The following is a 22,022-nucleotide window of genomic DNA, read 5'->3' as shown; positions in this document are numbered from 1 at the left end:
ATTATTTGTTTATTATACCTTACACCACATTGAAAATGGTTAAAATCGGTCCATTATTTCGACTAGCCCCCATACAATCGTAACACCCATATAGGGCCTTTAGGCTCATAATAAAGTTAAATGTTCTATTATGCCAACAAAAGTTGACAAAACTTAATTTTATAGAACTTTAAATGACACTACCGATTTTTGTAATGATCGGTCTTCATTTGACCCTAGCCCCCATACAAACTGCCCTTCTGAAAATGACTTGGAGGTCAAAAACACTAATAAAACTTTTAAATTTTACATAAATAACTTTGAAGTAGACTTTACTTCCTCCACCAACATTTATAAGAATAGGATCATATTTTACCCTCTCTCTTTAGAGCCCTCTTGTAAAACAATCTCTTTTTTTGCCAAAAAAAAGTAAAAATATTCCAGAATAAAGTTAAGAAAACAAATTAAATGCTTTATTTTTTAATTAATCCCCATTTTTAACATACTGACTGGTGTGGGGTATCATATGGTCGGCTATGTCCAACTATATATTCATACTTGTTTTTATACATATTTTAATTAAATATATTAAAATTCTATTTATGGAAGGAATAAAAATTCGCACTAGCACCTAGTCTTATTGAGATACAATATAATTAACCATATAAATTGATATTTAGGAAGAACTTGAATTAAATTATGTTTTGCTTAATAGCTTCTGAACTTAAGGTGTTATAATATATTATTATTTAAAATACTTTTTGAAAATAATACTTTGTTTCATAAAATATTTTTAATCAAAATATCTTCGAATAATTTTTCTTCTTTGAAAAATAATTTTTCATTCTTCTCGTTAATTTTACCCTTAACCTTTTGGAAGTAAAATATTTTATTTGCACGATTTTAAAGACAATAGATTTAGCTTTTAAACGAAATCAAAAATTATCCTGTACTTAAAGGAACTTTAAAGATATGGGCAATTATATTTATTTATGTATATACTTTAAGGCAAATTCAACTTATTATGTATGAAAAATTTCATTAAAATCAGAGATCTTAAATCCAAAAATAGCTGTTTTCTGTCCGATTGATATAGATTCTCCCAAATGGTATATGAGAACCCCTTCATAATTTTGGTGCACTGATTAGTTAATAAGTTTGAAAATTGCGCGCCAATCGAGAAAGCTGTTAACTACAGAAGATGGTGTTCCATTAAGAAAAAACTTTAAATGAAAATAATACTTATACTATTTATGATCTTAATAATAGAAGTATAAAGCGAAATATAGAATGTCTGTTTTAATGACGATTAATCTAAATTGTATATGACATTTTTTTGAATATGAGTGTGTGGCTTTATTCTACTATGTACCTGCGGATCCATCACACCCATCTGTGTGAGCGGAACATCCAGCACCAGGTTCTCCTGTTTATATATGGGGACAATAAATGTGTATACATATTTTACATGATGATATAAAGAGAATAAAAAATGCACAGTGGGACATTAGCTATGTTATTTATTCTCACTGTGCTTTAATCTAAATTGTGTTATGTATAAATGATAAAAACAAACAAAACAAAATGCGATGATTATTTTATTAAAATAATTTGAAAATCATGCCATGTACTAAATATCTTTTTCATCTTTTATGTATTTAATGCAAATTAAAAAATCAAAGAAAAATTATATATAAAACATGGTGGTTCGGGTATTTGTTTTAATTTGATTTCTCGACACATCTTAGGAACACAATGGTCGGGGAATTTACGGCAAATTACAACCAAATGTTTAAAATTACGGTAATATCTTAAAATTAAAAATGACCACCCTAATTAATGTACGTATGTATATGTATATTAACTATGTATGTGTATTAAATAAATAAATACATTTCCAACCACTTAAAGCTACAAGACAATAAAATTCCCACATATTGCTTATGTAGGTACATATAATAATTATTTGGTTTAAATATCAATCTGTAGCAAAAAAGAACAGGAATACTCAAATTTTTAAAAATTATTTACTTTACTTTAAAAACTTTAAAATTAAAAATCCCGTAATAAATTAAAATCAGAGACAGAAAATAATTATTATCTATGAAATTTTTGCTTAAAAAAATCAGTATGAACGAATCGTTATAGAAATGTTTTGAATGTACCAAAATATTTCCCGAACCTTTTTTAATTGATTTCTTCAATAAACTTTTTTTCTTGATTTTTATTATAAAAATTTATAATGAAAACTATTTTTGATTTTTATTCTATTTATTTCAATAAAAATTATTTATGATTTTTTAATAATACTCGCTTAGTAATTTTTATTTATTCAAACAAAAAATACAAATCAATCAATGATTTTTATTTTTCTAAACAAAATAAAAATCACCTAAAGAATTTTAATTTTTCAATTTTCGAATCTAATTTCTGCAAATTTGTTCGATTATATCAGTGGTAAAGAAATTTTACCAATTTTCTATTAATCTCTGTTTAAACCGGGTAATTTTTATTGTCTTTGGGTAGAAATACAATATTGCGGCTGCGGAGACGGATATTTTTTTTATATTGAGTTTTGACAACTTAAATCGTTATAGAAATCCGCACCAACTTAAAATTTATTTTAATTTGTTTACGGATTTTCTCTCATTTACATTTAGAGTTGCCATGCCATTCATACTTTTAATGAACAAAAACCATGTGGTGAATAAATAAACTAACTATAATACAAAAACAAAAAACAATAAAATGGCTACAAAATCCGCAACCGTAGCCGCACTCTATTTAATTTACATTTTCTCTGGGAAGCAGAAAACGTAACATAACATAACATAATGAGTTTTATAATTAATTTCAAAAAATAAAAATCATTGTCTGATTTTTATCTGGGCCTTATGGTTTAAAAATTATTTGTTTTTTATCATTGATTTTTGTTTGAAAAAATTCTCAGTAATCTTTACGAAAAATATAAAAAATACAAATCAAAAGCAATTTGTATTTTCTGAGAAATGAAATACAAACAAAATAAAATTTTTAATTTAAATTTTTTAAATAAAAATAATAACAATTACTGTCTCTGATTAAAATAACGAATTATGTATTATTTCTTCTTGCCACAGATATGTAGTAAGTGTAAATACAGTATTGTGCACCACAAGAATATTGTTAAAATTAAACTTGAAAAGAAATTTAACTATTAACATTGATAAATGCTAAAATTCTGTTAATTTAAAATTTATTTATTTATTTTTTTTTTTTTTGATTATTTTAATTTTAATATTACAATATATCAGTTTCACAATATATTTTTATATTATATAGTTAGTTAGTAAGTTAGTTAGTTTGAAAGGAGGATGTATACACATCAAATCCGAAGAAATACACCTAGGCCTCTATCGGGCCTGTTGTGCGCTCCTTAACCAGTGCCACGGGTGGGAATCGAACCCACCACCTCCGGTCTACCAGACTAGAACACTAACCACTAACCTACCGGAGGCCACATATTATATAACTTTTAAGACTTTAAAAACTTTTAGGTAATTTGTCTTTAGAAAATGTTGATAAAAATTCAAACGATTTAAAAACGACAAAAAATAAAATTCTGAATTCCGTAGTTATAAAATATATTTGTATGTATCGATTTTGTTTGGATGGATCTTATTTTGTTCAATATAACGGGAACGTGTTACGTGTTCAAATAACGGGAACACGTTTTGCGCATATGTACGATGGAAACTGCATGTCGGTATGAATTTTTTTATAATTTTCGGACTTATGAATGCCAAAAACTAACAATAACATTTTTTAAGTAATGTAAGTAAATTTTTAAATAATTTAGAATAATTTAAATGTTATAAATTGAAAGAGCTTAATACCAAGATTCATCCACAATGAAATGACATGATAAAAAATAAAATAATAAAGTTTTTGTCAGTTTTATATTATATCGTACAGAAATTCACATTCCTTTTTACATGGTAAAATTTCAAAAATTTTAATTCATATTATTTTTTGAAAATTCTCTTATTAAAATTATATTTTCTTAAAATTTAAAAATAAGAAACTTCCAAACAAAATCGATATTCTCAATAAAATAATAATAATTTTATATTTTGATATTTTAGGTAAAAACTTGGTAAACACATTTTTAAATGCCACATTTTGGGGTATTTAAAAAGGTATATCACCTCGTTATTATCCCTTCCCAATCTAAACGATTTGTACAAAATGTCCAAAAACATATTTATGTTCTACACAATACTGTATTGGGAATAGAAATTTTTGATTTAAGCAGATAATATTTATAGTCACTTCTAACAAATACACACAATTTAACATCCAATTTATAGATACAGGCGAACATAAATATTATGTAGTTGTTTAAAAATTATTTCTTGGATGTACGTATGTATGTATGTATGTATGTATGTATGTATGTATGTATGTATGTATGTATGTATGTATGTATGTATGTATGTATGTATGTATATGAATGTGTTTATGACTGACTAACACACAAAAATTGTATTTGTGTTACCCTTCCCAAATATAATACTGTTCAAAATATTTTGGCTACAGTGAGCGTTCGTTAGCGGAAACGTTTTAAAAAAATATCCCAAAAGGGCTACCATTTAGAAATTAAAAATATATATGTATTGTTAATACATCATTGGTTGCGGCTTTTATAAGCCTACCAGCAAAAATAACATGTACCAGCAAAAATAATAAGTACTTCCAAAAGAATAACATTTATCATCAATTCGAAAGTAGCACTAAGTGATTTTTTCCTTCTTTGGTTGTGATGTTTATTGACTTCCAAAGAAGCGAAAAGAATCTAATTCTTTTTTAAATTGAAAGTATATTTTTTGTACTAATTTTTTTATATATTTTTAGTTAATTGATATATTTTTTTAGTTAATTGATAAATGCGTGTAATTTATTTAATTAGTTAGCCTCTATCGGGCCTGTTGTATGCTTCTTAACCAGTGCCACGAGTGGGAATCGAACCCACCACCTCCGGTCTACCAGACTAAAACACTAACCACTAACCTACCGGAGGCCACTTAATATTTTTTAAGTCGAATTAGTTGTATTCTATAATATTACTATTTCACTTCCTAATAACTTCCAAAAAAATAACATAAAAATTACTTCTTGAAAATGACTTCAGATGAAGTGAATTTGGAATCGAATAAAAAGGACATCCTTCCTATGACAAACCTGTGTTAAAATTATAACTTTTTCAGGTCGTTTTCAGTACTTCGCTAGAGTAAATTCTACTACTTTTTCGCTTAAGAAGTTCGTTTTTGCTGTTCTTAAAAATAATACTTCTACTGAAATAAAAAAATATTTGTATGTGTGTATATCTAAATTTCTGATTCTAAAACGAACGACCATCGGAAAACGAAAAATACTTTGAGAAGAGTAACAGTGAGTTTGTGTTATGTACATATATATGAACGTAAGTTTTTTTTTAATTTTCATACATAAATGAGTTCATTCATTACCTTGTTCACTTTTTGTTTTGTCTACTGTTTGACATCGTATACGCCACTCTTGTAATTCAGGTGATGGTATTAGTCCAGCTGAACCACCAACAGCATCTAAACGTGCTTGCCACCAATGTTGATCATCTTTGCTAATTATCTGCAATGGTTGTAAATAAAAAATTATTATTAATTGTCAATACATAATTATTTCATTCGCTTTAGTTAACTAATTTTTACTTAAAAAAACAAAAACGGTGACACTGAAATAATAAACAGCTGCTTCCGGAAACAAAAAATGAGCACATGGCTTTTCATTAGCATATTTAGTAGGAGATTAGAAGTCACTTAGGGCGGGTTTTACTGATAGAGATAATCTTCATTCTTTGGTTAAACCAGACTTAATAAAGGTTTCGTGTTTTTCAATTATCAGTAAAGTTACGTATTATCTTAGTTTAACTGAGTATAATTGGCCAATTAAACTCAAGTTATAAGTGAGAAAACATAATTAACAAAAACGATAAAACAATGATTTCGGAAGAACATAAACTTAATATTATAAGTAAATTGCAATTTTCTGATTTGTTTTGTTTTATTTATTATTATATTTATTTAACATTTTTCTAAAATTTCACTGTTCACAGTTTATGTTTTTTGAAAATACTAAAAAAGTTAACTGAACTTAAATCTAAAACTGGAAAAAACAATAATCAGTTAAAGTTCGCCTAGATGTTTCTTCATATAACTTACTTGTAATATATCGCCAACTTGAAAAGCTATTCCTGCTTGTGCACACGGTATTAGCTCATCATCCAGCGGGTTGTAATCAAATTGTGCTCTTACAAAAATCTATAAAAACAATCAAGTACAATAAATAAGAAGTTTAAACTCACTTAATCAAAGAATGTTATTAATATACCCCATTTCCATATACCCAAAATTGAACTTCATCCGAATCAAATTAGTTTTGTTAGAATTTAACCAGATACAATATATATAGTCACAATATGTATGTATGTATGTATGTGTGTATGTATGTATGTATGTATGTATGTATGTATGTATGTATGTATGTATGTTTGTATGTATGTATGTATGTATGTGTGTATGTATGTATGTATGTATGTATGTATGTATGTATGTATGTATGTATGTATGTATGTATGTATGTATGTATGTATGTGTATTTAATAGTATTCCAGCAGTTCGACAAACAATCAATGAATGTATGTATGTATGTATGTATGTATGTATGTATGTATGTATGTATGTATGTGTATTTAATAGTATTCCAGCAGTTCGACAAACAATCAATGAATCCGAAAAATACAATTCATCACGCTATAAATCGAAACATAAAATTTTTAAAAATTTTGTTTAGATTTTCTGTTATTTATTCTCATAAAAGAAGTAATGTATTCTTTTACGAGAATCAATAAAAAAATCCATGAATCGAAAGATTTCGATTTGGGCATAAATGGGATCTACTATCATTTAAATTAAAATATAAAACTATAAATGTTCATTAAATAATTAGATGTGTTTTTGTTTTAAGTACATATTTCTTTCGAGGCACTTACTAGAACTGGTGCTGGTCTTATCCTAAAAAGCTGCATGATGTTAGAGTATTTTATTTATTTTTGTGAAAGAAATGAGAATGTTAATTTTAATGAGAAACAAATATATTACAAAGTAATTAAAAAAATAAAAATGTAAGTGTTTACAAACAACTACATAAATCTTGAGTGAAATATGAGAATGCTAAAATAAAAAATATGTGCATTTAGATTTAACTTATTTTATTTAAAAAAAATTTAACGGGGTATGAAATGTTAAATTTTAAGATATTTTTTCCATATAAATTAAAATTAAATTTCCACTTATGATTCACTTTATAGACATAATGAAATGTGATATACCGTTTCTAAAATATCCTTGACTCAATGATTTTTTGATAACATCAATCTTATTTTAAAACTATAATAGCCCAATTCACAATATAGTGCCAAATGATCTTGTATCATTGTATTTGCAAATAGTTTAGTATATTTTTACAATTATCTAACAAAATATACTGAAATGTCCATGCTAAGGTTTATAAAACATACTACACTTAAATAAATAGTTTTTATTTACTCAAGATTTTGAATTACAAATTGGCAGCTCAAAAAATAAAAATAATTTAAAAATGTTACTTGGGCGAGGCCGACCATATAATACCCTTCACTTGTATACGAGTAAAATGTGATTTAGTTTTCATAATATTGCATTTAAGTTGAATTGTAACTTGCCGCAGTTATACTTAAACCATTTATTGATTATAAAACTGTGGATATTTAAGTAAAATTTTGTGGGGGGCTTTTTATAGGGTCTAGGGTCAAATGAAGCCCTATAATTATAAAGTTCATGAGGGTCATCAATGCTTGTATAGAACTTGGTTTTGCAGCTTTTTGTCGAGATAAGGTAATTATGAAAAGACCTATTTGAAATAATGGACCGATGTTACCTATTTTCAATAGGCTTCGTCTACGGTACCATAAAAGATCATGTTTCATTGAATTATCTCTAAAATTGCCACCTGAAGTTTGATTACAAGATTTACAAGCCCTATTCGAGGGTTCAGATGTATGGGGGCTAGGTGAAATTATGGACTGATGTTAACCATTCCCAATAGGCTTCGTCTATGGTACCATAGAAGATCATGTGCCAAATTTCATTGAATTATCTCCAAAATTGCGGCATGACATATGATTACAAGATTTACAAGCCCTCTTCGGGGGTTCAGTTGTATGGGGGCTAGGTGAAATAATGGATGGTCTATGATACCATAGAAGATCATGTGCCAAATTTTATTGAATTATCGAATGTTTTGACAACTTTACATTTCTCACAATAGAGTAAAACTCACACAGTGCTCGTAGATTTGAGTGAGTAATTTCCTATATGTCACTTCGTTAACTTACTGTTTAATAGCAAAAGCTGTGAAAAAGATAAATTTTTTAAGTTTATACTTTGAAAAATTATAAGTTTGGTAGTTTTTAACCGATTTTAAAATCTGATATTTTGTTTTAAGGATACAAGTGTTGTCTTTTAATCCAAAAAAAGAAAACGAAAATTTATCGTCAAATGTCTGAGATACGGTTATCTTGCTTCTTTTCACATATTTTACTCTTAACAAGTAACGAAACGAAGTAATTGGGAAAAACTAAACGTATATTCGTAAACTATGGACAATAACGAAATAAATCACTGTGTAATTTTATGCAAAAAATTTAATAATCCTAAAAATTTTCCGAAAAGTTAATAAGTAATCATTTTTGGAGTCGTTTACAAAATCGTGTTATGTCGTAACAATCGCCAAACACCTTTCATATGTCACTAAATTTGGATATAATTTATTTGCAAGAAATATGAAAAATATCATAAAAACCAAATATTGAGAATGAAAAGAACTAAATTTACATCTAAAATTCACCCTAACGTACACACGCAGAGAAAAAACATAGTTCGACATGGTTATTATAACTAAACAATGTTCACTGTAACAATATATTGTTATCAAAAACATATAATTCTATTTAAACAATATTGTTGTAACTGTAATAATTTTCATGTTTATGAAAATTCTAAATTTGAGTATGATTCACTGAAAAATAATAATTTTTTCAATAACTATGTAATGGTAACTATGAAAACATATTATGTTACTAACAAATATTTAAACTTACAAATAACCATTATATGTTATTTTGCTATATGTTATATAACCATTGCATGTTATGTTGTTATAAATAACCATTATATGTTTTGCTGTTCTATGTCTGTTGCTACAACAACAAGAAAACTTTAGCCACATACCTCACAAATATTATTTTTTGTGTGTGTTGTTTTAGTGAATCAAATTGAAATTTGTAAATCGTGTTGTGTAATGTAATGAACGATATATATTTTTTAACGAGATTTTGTCACAGTACATAATAATATAGTCATGTATAACTAACAATATTATGGTAAATAAAAAATATTATGATAAAAAATTGTATCTAATTTTAATCATAATATGAAAATTGTTTCAATAACCATAATATTTCATAGACTATAATCATAATTTTAACCATAATATGTTGCTCTTAGAACATGGTTACCACAACCATTTTTTTTCTCTGCGTGCATATTCTATTATTGGACCAAAATTGTTCGAATTATTCTTTATTCTAAATTTGTTATTCGTTCGAAGGGAAACAAAAATTTTTCCTCAATTAATTGAATAATTTTTATTCGAATGACAACCCTAACAGTCGTACACAAAAAATTACATGGTTCTAATATTTCGCTCAAAATAATGTCGGCATTTTTGGCACTTCTGTAGTTATACACAGAGAGAAATAATACGTTTTAAAATTATACACGAGTTGTGAAAAATTTACAATTTTTCAATAATCTAAGCATGTATGTTGTCAAATCAACAATAAAAATATACAAAATACACGACGTTATCAACTTCACAAAAAATAATGTGTTGCCAAAGTGACAACGTTATGTTGTCAAACGTTGAAATATTGTTGTAATGACAACGGTGATTATCAAAATGTTAACTTGGTTTTCTCTATCTGTGTACACATGTACATTCAAAATAATAATAAATAAACAATTTTAAAGTATTAAATAGTAGTAAATAATTACCTCACATGGAGGGGGAGCACTTCTATAAGAAGGAACTATTTTAAAGGTTACAGAACCACGTGCTTCACGCTGCGTTTAAAAGAAAATTAAAAATAATCATTAAATATACGAGAAAAGGATGTAATTTATAAATATTTATTACAATTTCAAATACATATACACGCTTTATAAATATTTATTACAATTTCAAATACATATACACGCTTTAGACTGCTCCAAATTGAACAAAATTGAAAAAATATTATTTTTAAATTACTACATATGTACATGCATGTACATATTTATCACTTTATGATAATATTAAAAATAAAATATTTAATTTAGTCAATTCTTTTCCTGATTTATTATTTATTTTATTATTTTTTCTTAATTAACATATTTTTTTCTTCAAATAAAAACATTTAGATTATTATGATGGTCAATTGAATGGGCGAATTTATTTAAATTAAGGGCATAATAATCATATTCAAACAAGTCAGTACGTTTACGTCGGCTATAATTTTTATAAATAAGTTTTCCTTTGGAGCACTCTAATACACATGCAATGCACTCGAAATTATTGCTACAACATTCTTTTTCTAAATAGTTTAATAACTTACCAGCATTCGTTGCAATTGTCCCACGGATTGATTTTGCACTGATTGACCATTAATTTCCCGTATTTCATCGCCCACATGTAATGTTGCCTGCCGATGTATCATGCCACCGTGCATTATACGTGCTACTAAACAACGTCCATCTTCGGTCATTTTAAGAGTGATGCCCTGTTAGGAACAATAGAAATACGTATATAAATCGTGGTTAAATATAATAAGAATTAAGATATGAAATAAATATTGGGATTTATAGTATAATTAAAAAAGTAAAATTTTATTCATTAACTTCAAGTAGCTTCAATAAACAAACACTGATTAAATGTAGAATTTTATTTAACGCCTCTAAAAACCTCCAATAAGATGACAATGAAGATATCTGGATTCTTCAGAAAACTGATTTCAAAAGACAACAACTTACTTATGTCAAATATTTTTTGTTGTTTATTTATTGAAGCATAAAAATATATATATTTTTTTTTTAAATTAAATTTTATAGAGGTCGTCACGGATTTTAATTGGAAACTTATGGAAAAGATCCATTTTTATGTCTGACAGAATTATTGAAGATTTGGATCGCGAACATATCTGGATTCTTCAGAAAACTGATTTCAAAAGACAACGTCCATCTTCGGTCATTTTAAGATTGATGCCCTATTAGGGCCAATAGAAATACGTGTATAAAATGGACATGGTTTAATCGACTCTGTTATCTATAAAAATTCACAATATATAAACTATATAGGGTCGGAAATTATATTGTGGAAATTACAAACTTGTATATCGTCCCTGTTTTGAATATTTGTACTATCTGGATTTTAACAAAGTTTTCATAATAACAAAAAAAAAACGCTTTAATTTGGCGATACTTAAGTAAAATGTGCTTCTTCGCGGATTCGTTAACTAATATATTTAATACGTATTTTGAAAAATTAACGAGTTTTTAAAGCACTTTAGCGCAATTCGAAAAACTCCACATAGGACTTTTTGGAAAACAGTTTTAATGTTGAAATGCTTTTCTCATTTTATGCACAGATTTAAAGATTTCTTTCGAAATAATTGTTAAGCGACCTTGTGGGGCATATTTGACCAATTATAATATCATGTGGCGAATGTTAGCATTGCATCCATAACTTTAGGGATATTTACCTTGTGTAAAGGCAATCATCCACATTCGCAAAAGATCTGGCTAAAATTAAACATTTAACAAGATAAAATCGTTTTTTGTTTTCGAATTATTTTGTTTTCATGTTATCTTTGAATATCAATTAGATTTATACTAATAAATATATTTTATATTGCTATTATTACATAAATTAGCAACAAATTCTAAATCGTTTTTTTTCAGATTTCCGACTTGTAAGCACATCTATTTTCAAAAAAGGTCTAGAAGTTGCAATTGCACTTGGAATTTGAAATTATATTTTGTGGACTTAATATACTCCTACAAAATTTTATAAAATTCGGAATGGTAGACTACCTTGTTTTTTCATATAATTATTACACGTACTTTAATTAAGAGGTTCCTATAAAAATATTAACGGAAGGACGGACAAAATTTGTTCACTCCAAAAACTGATTTTAGTTGATCAGTGCATCAAAAGACGAGTCCATTATTTACGGTGTCAGATTAACAAGTATAAATAAAATATATTATGGTTATGGTAATTTTATGATTTAAATCAATAAAATTTGAAACACGTAGGACTTTTTTCTAAAAGAAATCAATTTAAATGTTTAAATTACTCTGTTCAGAAGTAATCAGAAAATTATCATTAAAATATTGTAAAAACTATTAAACCAGACCATTTTAATTAAATGTTTAAAATAGTAAAATAAGAAAGAAAAATGTGTGTAACTAAAATATTGCACACATGATATAAATAAATAATTATTTTTTTATCGGAATATTATAATTTAAATATTAAATTTTGAAATAACTTGATCTTTGGCCTCCCCAGACATTACTTTAAATTTGTTCAGTGAAAACTAATGTTTTATAGATAATACAAAATATTAGTATGGCTTCCATGTTTATGGTACTTAGTTCAAAAACGTCATACTTTATTTTATGACCCCATGAATAGTTTAGATTCCATTGAACTAGTTTAGTACCACTGTATAACTTATGACCACAAAATTGTGCTATTATGGGTAAAATATGCGCTAACAAATCGATACCAAAATTCTAAAATTGTTCTAAAACTGGTACATATCTTGTCCTTATTTCCATGTGTATGACAAAGCACTAGTTTCTCGAAATAATATTAATTTTTTATTTTTAATCGCAACTTTTTACGCGGATCAGTGAAAATAATTATCAATTTTTAATCATATCGACAAAATTGTTTAAGACAAATAAAAAAATTAAAAGAGATTAATTGCAATCCTATTTTGCTTGATATATTCATCTACACAATTGTAACTTACCATTGGTTCATCAGTGTTCTTTTGGAATTGTACTAAACGCACGCGTGTGACATGCTGCAATTCAGCCGCATCTGTGTTTTCCAAATCTTCTCCATTGCAATAAAGAGGCATTGGTGGAGGCGTTACCCGTAAAGCTTCCTCTCCGTAAACATCACGTGCCACAACATCATGAGTGTGCAATAATGCCTTTAAACAGTAGGAAAGAATGGAAATTGATAAAAATATTAATTAATATTCATATTATTAGTAAAAATAATAATTATAATAATAATAATAATGTAAATAGGAAATTTTCAAATAATACTCTCGTTTTTAATTACAATTAAAATAAAACATAAAACTATTGCTTTCCATTACGTAGTTTTTTAACATTATACCTTACATCTAAACTATTTCCGATAAATATATGAAGAAACAGTGATAAGATTTTCTTAAAGGAACGAACCTTTTGAACTTTAGATCGACAATTCCAATTCATTTAAATTAAAATTAATAAAACTTACATTAATATGTAATTAAAGTGCGAAATTTTTTATAGTAAATGATTATTTAAAAATGCTAAATAATCATAAAAACGGAGAATCCGATTTTAATGAAACTATACTAAAACATATAGTATATATAATATGTTTCACACATCAACTTTTCGGATGAAATCTCAATCCAATGTAAAAATATCGTGAATTGAAAAATATGTTAAAATTTCAAAAAAGTACCACACTTTATTGCCCATAACTCTGAAACTATTTACAGTGTAACATAATTTTTGATTTCGATTTAAAGTCAATAATATTGTCTTTAAAATCATGTAAATAAAATATTTTATTTCCAATAGGTTAAAGGTCAACTGTCATAGTGTATATATCAATGTCAAATAGGTCAGACAGCCCCGTGTTAAAAATTTCTTCTTCATTCTAGTGAAATTTGTTCGATGGAGACTCCTGTAGTTTAGGAGTTTTTAACCAAAACGTAATTTAACCGTTATGTTAATACCCACATATCCGGGTACGTTTTTCATTTTTGATATATCTCGGCTTAAAATATTTGGGTTTAAATTTTAAAATTATCAAATAGGTCAGTAATAACTTCTTGAAGTAAAAATTTTACAAATTCAAATTCTGAATAATATACATTATATGTTATGAAGGCGTTTTGTTTAGGTTTTTGCACATGATATGGTTTATAGTCAAAAACTAATTAATATATATGCAGACATTTTATTAAATTAGTTTTAATCATATCTGAATTATACACTGGGAATGTATAAATAGATAAATTGTATGACATACCCGGGTATGTTTGGTATTGATGTACGTAATTTTGCTAGGGTATAGACGGACAAAAGTTAAACAATTAAACTAAACTAAAATAATCTTAAATTTAATTTTTAGCTTAGTACTACCATAATACCCATAAAGTTTACTAGAAGATGGTAAATCCTAAAATTGCTATTTTTTGTCCATTTTGAAATGGATTTTTCTAAAATAAAGTGTAAATTAACATAAAAAATACCTATCAAATAGTACCAGTTTAAAGTTTCAGTAAAGAAAAATTATTTCGTACAACTTTTCAATAAAAAAAATTTAAGTTTATTTTTTTAGACATGTCCTACTTTAAATCTCCACTTCACTTTTATTTGTTTTTGATTCGCAGCATTAAAAAAATATGCTTTAGAACTTTTCGAAACTTCGAAGAATAACTGAACTGTAGTTTATTTAAATGTAGTAAATATTTCCAGTACATAAAGAAAATATTGTTGCCAAATCCAGAGGTGAATCTCAAAAACCAAGACACAGTCTTACAGTTAACATTGGACTCAATTTACACAACATTTGCTGTATGACTATGTCGCAGTAATTGAGTAATATTATAACACTTCTTTATGCTAATACACTGTAAACACTCTTCACTTTTAAAGTTCTTGATACCTGAATACAAAATCAAGACTTGCGGAATCTAAGTCGGAACTAATTAAGCAATAATTCATCCATGTTGATTGTTTTAGAAAACATGGTCGTCTATACCTATTATGCATTAGATAGGACGTTGTCACATGAATACACGCAATTATAGCAAAGATGTGATGTTGAGATTAGACTGTAATATAATGCATGTGTAAATTACGTGATATATACATATTTATTGCGATCAATTTTGAACCAGGTCCTAGTTATATGCGAATAACTCTTTTCTGGGAATTTTTATGTAAAACATGGCAATGACTTGTACGTACTCAACAAACAAACTATTCAATTACATTTAACCGGACAGTATCCAACTTTATACTTTAACGTAAAACAAAACAACTTTCTTAACCACATTTTATACCTTTTTGCTTTTGAATATTTTTCTACTTTATATTTATTAATAGTAATGCATTTTTTAAATCTAAATGAGGAGAAGATGGCATGGAGCATTTTAAGTAAATTGTAAGTACAGTTAATCACAAAAATAAGTATACAGAATGATGACAGTTGCACGCAGAGAAAAAAACATGGTCGTGGTAACCATGTTCTAAGAGCAACATATTATGGTTAAAATTATGATTGTAGTCTAAATATATTATGGTTATTGTAACAATTTTAAAATATCATATTATGGTTAAAATCAGCTAAAATATTTTATCATAAAATTTTTTATTTACCATAATATTGTTTGTTATACATGACTATATTATGATCCAATGTGATCAAATCGTTAAAAATATGTATTCGAAATCAAATTTATTTTGATTACTGAATCAGTACAATAACAGTTACTAAAAAAGTAAAAACCTTCATTACTCAAACCGATTTATAACAAAGTGAAATACCTATACATATAATGTTATAAACCAAATGAGAATTATTTCAACTCATTTTATTGTGTAAAGTTGTTTTGTTGTTGTAGCAACAGACATAGAACAACAAAACATATAATGGTTATTTATAACAACATAACATATAATGGTTATCAGTAAGTTGAAATATTTGTCAGTAACATAATATGTTTCAGTCGTTACAATTACTTAGTTATTGAAAAAGTAATTATTTTTCAGTTAATCATACTCAAATTTATAATTGATTACAGTAACAACAATATTGTTTAAATAGAATTAAAATAACAATTATATGTTTTTGATAACAATATATTGTTACAGTGAACATAGTTTAGTTATAGTAACCATGTCGAACTATGTTTTTTTCTTTGCGTGTGGTTTTATACAAAAAAGTTACACATTTTTTTCTTAAAAACAATTATGATAAATATTTTTCACTATGTTTTTATTGATATTTTTCTAATTTGAGTTCTTATTTAAGGTGAAGTTAAATAAGTGCAAACATTACGTCACATAAGTAAGTATACAGGTCGTTTTAATATATAATTTTTGAAAATTTTACCTGTTTGAATATAATTACTTTAAAATTAAAATATTTTTAAACAAACAGTTTTTCTCACTTCTACGAATTTTTTTCTCTATTTTGGATCTGACGGTCATTGGACCTTCCAAATGAAACATTAGAAGTGGAGTTATTAACTTAAAAAAATGTTGGATTTTTGAAATTAATGCGATATGCTTGGATTTGTCCATTTTGGACACAGTACGTTCTTATAATCCGAAATTTTACTCCGATTTCTTAGGACTTATAACATATAGATAAAAATCTTTATAATTCCATATATTTCCTTTAATTTAAAAAAGAATTTTCGAATCCTGTAATTTCGAAAGTATAAAAATGCTACTAATCATACCTTGATATTCCCGAGACAATAACCATATTTTACAGATCGGACATTTTCATCTCTAGCAACAAATTAAGACGTATGCGTGTTCAAAATTGTTCAATTCGTATTCATACCACTAATTGATCTAATTTAATGTAAAAATGCTACTATTTAAGACAATAACCAATTTGTTATTTCCATGGTAACCATTTGATGATTATTGATGGTGTTTAAAAGTCTGTAATGGATGATTAGAACCATAAAACTTGTTTTAATTAATCGATACTAGTATAAACATTATTAATTTTGCATTTCAAGAAATAAATTGTTGGAAAGTCGCCATTAAATAACAAATATTAAACTTTATCTGATGCATGGGTTTAAGTAGCAAAATGGCTCTAAATATGGAAAAAATGCTCTTATAATTAATATGTAGGTAATTACCAAATACCAAAATTTAAATTTATGGAACTAAAAGCAAAATTTTAAAAACTTATTGTGTAAAATATATTTTTTTTGAAAACTTTTATAATTATTGCAAATTCCTCAGGCCATTAACGTGTCAAACAGCACATAAATTCGAAATGTGACAGAAGAATGTACTTATTTTTGAGATCTATTCTAACAAAAAACTTTGCTTACTTTAAATATATTTATAATTACTCGAATAATAGTTTTTTCATATATAATAACGCGATAACATGTTGTCACCTATGGTAAATTTGAGTTTTTCAACAGCCATTTTAAATCTCGGGAAAATATATACGAATGAACACACGAATTTTTTTTAGCAAAATGCCGCATTATTGTTGTCTTGTGCATGCCTTTAATACGTACACCATGGTATATGAGTTCAATATCAATGTTATCTTTTCCAATTGAAATTAATACATTTTGCAAATTCTGAAGGCAGATGATTTTATAAAAATATGGAGCTAATTTTCAAAATGTTTTAAGTAAATATATATACAGTGTCTCTCATAAGTATTCGAATTTAGGTATAATATGAATAACATATTTTGTATGTAAAATTAATAAATTAATTTGTTAAATTCACTACAGACCTTAGCTTTGATACGCTTTTTAAAACTTTAAAAATTCACATTTACTTAAATTAATTTAGCTTTATTTAAAAAAAAGTCCATAAAATTTCATATTTGACTATATTATACGAAACACAAAACTTAGAATCGAATGGTTTTTTTGCTAAAAATTGTTTTAAGGGGTAACTATCAACCGAATCGATATTATTTTGGATCATTTGGTCCACAATTTTGTGGTATTTGTACCATCTTTTTATGTAATATCATTAAAATGGCGGTTTTTGGCAATATTTGAATTTTTTCTCCTTTTTCTCAGAGATATAACCAAAATTTGTTATTGGGATTTAATATACCCCTTGGGGCATCTAAAAATAATATTTTTTTATTACAATAATATGTATTTAAACGTTCCAAGATATATTATTGGAATCATTCTTCTATCGCTAATTCAATTTACTGGAACTCAAGTCCATTTTTAAAATACTAGGGTCAAAAATTTTCGGGGAAACTTGTCTTCTATATAGATATCAGTTGTTATACATTTTAAGTTTTCAATATATTGTGGAAGTTTATAACTCCAAAGCATGCCTCGAAGAAACGCCATTCAATATAGTGGAATCATTCTTTTTATAACCAATGGCCTCTAGGCTGAATGTCATCATATTATTATGGTCTAACTTAAAAATATTCATATCTGTTTAAATATTATCTACTATGATCAAAATAAGCCCAAAATTTTTTACATACAGTGTTGTTGTAATGGGCAACATAATCGTGAATATTATGAGTTGTAAAAACTAAAATCTACTGTATAGGATGACGTTTTGTTAAGGCATGTTTTGGAGTTGTACACCGCTACGATGTCTTGAAAATTTAAAATATATTAATGCTGATATTTACAATTTTATATACTAGCCAACTTTGTCGGAAAATATCGATCCTAGTGGTACGAAAAGGGACTTAAGATCCAGATAATTCAATTAGAAACAGAAGAACTATACCAAAAATATATCTTGGAATGTTTAAAAACAGATCCTTATAACAAAAATTATAATTTTTAGATACCTTAAGGAATTTATTAAATCCCAATATTTAATTTTAGTTTTATCTCTTAAAAAAATAGAAAAAATGGCAAATAATGTCAAAAATCATAATTTTAATGATATTATATAAAAAGATGGTACAAATGCCCCAAAATTGTGGGCCAAATGGGCCAAAAAAATATCCTTTCGGTTAATAGTAACCCCTTAAAACAATTTTAAGCAAAAAGACCATTCGATTCTAATTTTTGTGTTTCGTAAAATATGGTCAAATATGAAATACAGGAAAAATTCGAATACTTTTGTGAAGTAATTTTATGGACTTTTTTTTAAATAAAGCTAAATTAATTTAACAAATTAATTTATTAATTTTGCATAGAAAATATGTTATTAAATTTGGTTTCTTTTCACATTATACTTAAATTCGAATACTTATGAGAGACACTGTAGGTATTTCCCGGACTAAGTACATTGCCACATATGAGCAATCAAGAACGACATTAAAAAAAGTATGAATGTATACACAGAACAAAATTTCATCATAAATATAATGAACTGCTTTCATTGACAAATGTTAATAATATTTAGGAATAAGTCCTTGTTTGTAATTTTCTTTGGAAATTTTTTTTATTTCTATATGATTTTTAGATTAAAATCGATGAAATGTTCGGAAATTGGCCGGATATTATGAAGAATATATGTTTTACTATGTCTGCTGGTGTTTTGTTGTTTAAGATTTTGTTTTTCAATATTTAATTTATATTTTTTATTATATAAAATTCGCAAATATAGGATTAATACCTACCAAATATGGTAACATATTAGTAGATAATAGTAGAAAAAGTAAAAATTCATGTACAAATTCATACACATTATAAACTTTTAATATTCCGAATGGAAATGGTTTGGGAAATAAATCATGTTCGATTCATAATAGTTCATTCCAGATATGAATTCATTTTTTTGTGTAGTTCTTATAAAAATAAACAGTAAAATATTTTAATGCTTGATTAGTACTAATTGAAGACACTGTTTTGATAACAAAGAGTGACGTTTCTGTTGTTTTGTATGGCAACACTGTTTAATCTTGTACTCAAAAACATCAAAGAGGGTTAACATTAGAATCAATTTATTTTTAGATTAACTGATTTCATTATTAATGGGGACTTGATCGCCAACCCAAGAAACACGCATAATCCCTCCCCACTATACAATGTAATATATGTAAAACAATTTTTTTTACCACTTTCTGCTATTTATAAAAATTTAAATAAGAACAAGTAAGAGTGTTATATTCGGCTATGCCGAATCTTATATACCCACCATTAAACCTCGTTTGACTCGAATGAAACTTACTTATGTCGCATTTCATCTATATACTCGTATTTTTAGGCCAGTTATAAGCGTTAAAGTAATTTTCTGTAGGGAACCTTATAGGGTAGGGTTAATAATGGGTCGATTCTCATAAAATTTGGTAGACATAATTTGATTCGTATTAAATTTATTTGTGTCGAATTTCATCGCTACACTCGTATTTTTAAGCTATTAGACATAATTTGATTCGTATTAAATTTATTTGTGTCGAATTTCATCGCCACTCTCGTATTTTTAAGCTATTAATGAGCGTTGCAATCATATTCTGAAGGGCCCTTATATGGAGGGTAGGGTCAATCATGGGCCGATCTTCATACAATTTTTTAAATAGATTTTGGCTCGTATGAAACTTACTTATGTCGAATTTCATCTATATACTAGTATATTTAAGAAAGTAATAAGCGTTAAAGTCATTTTCTGAAGCGGACCTTATATGGGGGGTAGGGTGAATTATAGTGATTTGGATCATAAGGAACTTACTTATGTCTAATTTAATCGCTATATTCGTATTTTTAAACAAGTTATGACTGTTAAAGCTGCTTTTCGAGAGTCCACTTGCATGGGGGCTATCCGAAAACGTGGAGACGATATTGCCCGTTTTCAATACCAATTAAACCTTACCTATATGAAATATTTATGTGAAATTTCAACCCTTTAGCTCTTTCCATTCGGACTCTATCGTGCTTTCAACAGACAGACGAACAGACATCAATATACCCCCATCTTTTTTGATGTTGGGTATAAAAACAAAGTAATAATAACTTATCTTCATACATTTTACATTTTTTTGAATTTAAGTAAATTTATATAAAATTTTTTAATATCTTTTGTTAAATTTTTACTTTGTGTATATTTAAAAAAATGTACGAATATTGTCTGCCCACATATAGAGCGAAAATTTTTTTGATTTACAGTTGGAGCTAAAATTTAAACGGATATAAAAAAAAGATTCAGAAGTTAGTATCATTGCAATAATCAAGAGATGTACAAGATGTAAAATATATTTGTATATAGAGAACTTATAAATACTCATCATCTAAATCAATATAAGACAAGTGTTCCACCTGTTTATTTCACTTAATTAATGTGAAGTGCCGTTTGCAGTATCCCAAAATTACGCAAATAAAGCGGACTACAACTAAAGCAATATATTTTTTACAGATGAAATAACTGAAAACACTTTCGGATCAGAAAACCGAATTGCATGGCCTAAAAAATACAGCTTGTAAATAAAAAGTCATAAAGCAGGTGTAAAATCCGTTGGTGGTAGAATAAAGGTAAGGTGTAATGTCCGTAGGATGTTTCGGCAATATCATATTCGTGAAAGGACAATGGACAGTATAATTAATTAAATATTTTCAGTGAAATTAGTCATAGCAGACTATTTTTAGTTCATTAATGATCGCAATATAAACCTCTTCTATATGGGGAATTTTGGAGAAAAAAAGTTAATATAAAACTTATAAGAATCCAATGTTAAAAAATTTACTGCAATTTTTATTGTATTACGAAAATCTAATTTATCGATTATGAAAATCCTGTTTTTTGACTTCATTTATAAAATCCGCTATGTGGTCTAAAATTCCAATCTGTATACTTTAAAATAAAGATTTTACAAATTGAGACAAATAAGTTTGAAGCAATTTCGTAACGAAAGATTCGTACAATGTGCGACATTTTTCGCATATA

General features: G+C 26.7%; 1 protein-coding gene across 16 annotated transcripts in view; it reads right to left on the bottom strand.

Moving 5' to 3' along the window:
• LOC111686014 (peripheral plasma membrane protein CASK) overlaps positions 1–22,022 on the bottom strand; it is a 74,858-nt gene that overhangs the window by 9,812 nt on the left and 43,024 nt on the right. For 9 of the 16 annotated variants that reach the window (XM_046949950.1, XM_046949951.1, XM_046949952.1 and 6 more), the window contains 7 exons: positions 13,172–13,357; positions 10,748–10,912; positions 10,149–10,217; positions 7,046–7,075; positions 6,216–6,314; positions 5,487–5,625; positions 1,352–1,405 (listed from right to left, as the gene is read on the bottom strand). In XM_046949950.1, coding sequence (XP_046805906.1) covers positions 1,352–1,405; positions 5,487–5,625; positions 6,216–6,314; positions 7,046–7,075; positions 10,149–10,217; positions 10,748–10,912; positions 13,172–13,357 — 742 coding nt within the window. The remainder of the gene's footprint in view (positions 1–1,351; positions 1,406–5,486; positions 5,626–6,215; positions 6,315–7,045; positions 7,076–10,148; positions 10,218–10,747; positions 10,913–13,171; positions 13,358–22,022) is intronic. The other 7 variants (XM_046949955.1, XM_023448312.2, XM_023448313.2 and 4 more) reach the window with 3 other exon arrangements.

This window comes from Lucilia cuprina, chromosome 4 (assembly GCF_022045245.1).
Source record: "Lucilia cuprina isolate Lc7/37 chromosome 4, ASM2204524v1, whole genome shotgun sequence".
Taxonomy (NCBI): Eukaryota; Metazoa; Arthropoda; class Insecta; order Diptera; family Calliphoridae; genus Lucilia; species Lucilia cuprina.
Note: the sequence above shows the minus strand (reverse complement) of the source record. Positions and strands in the feature narration are given on the sequence as shown.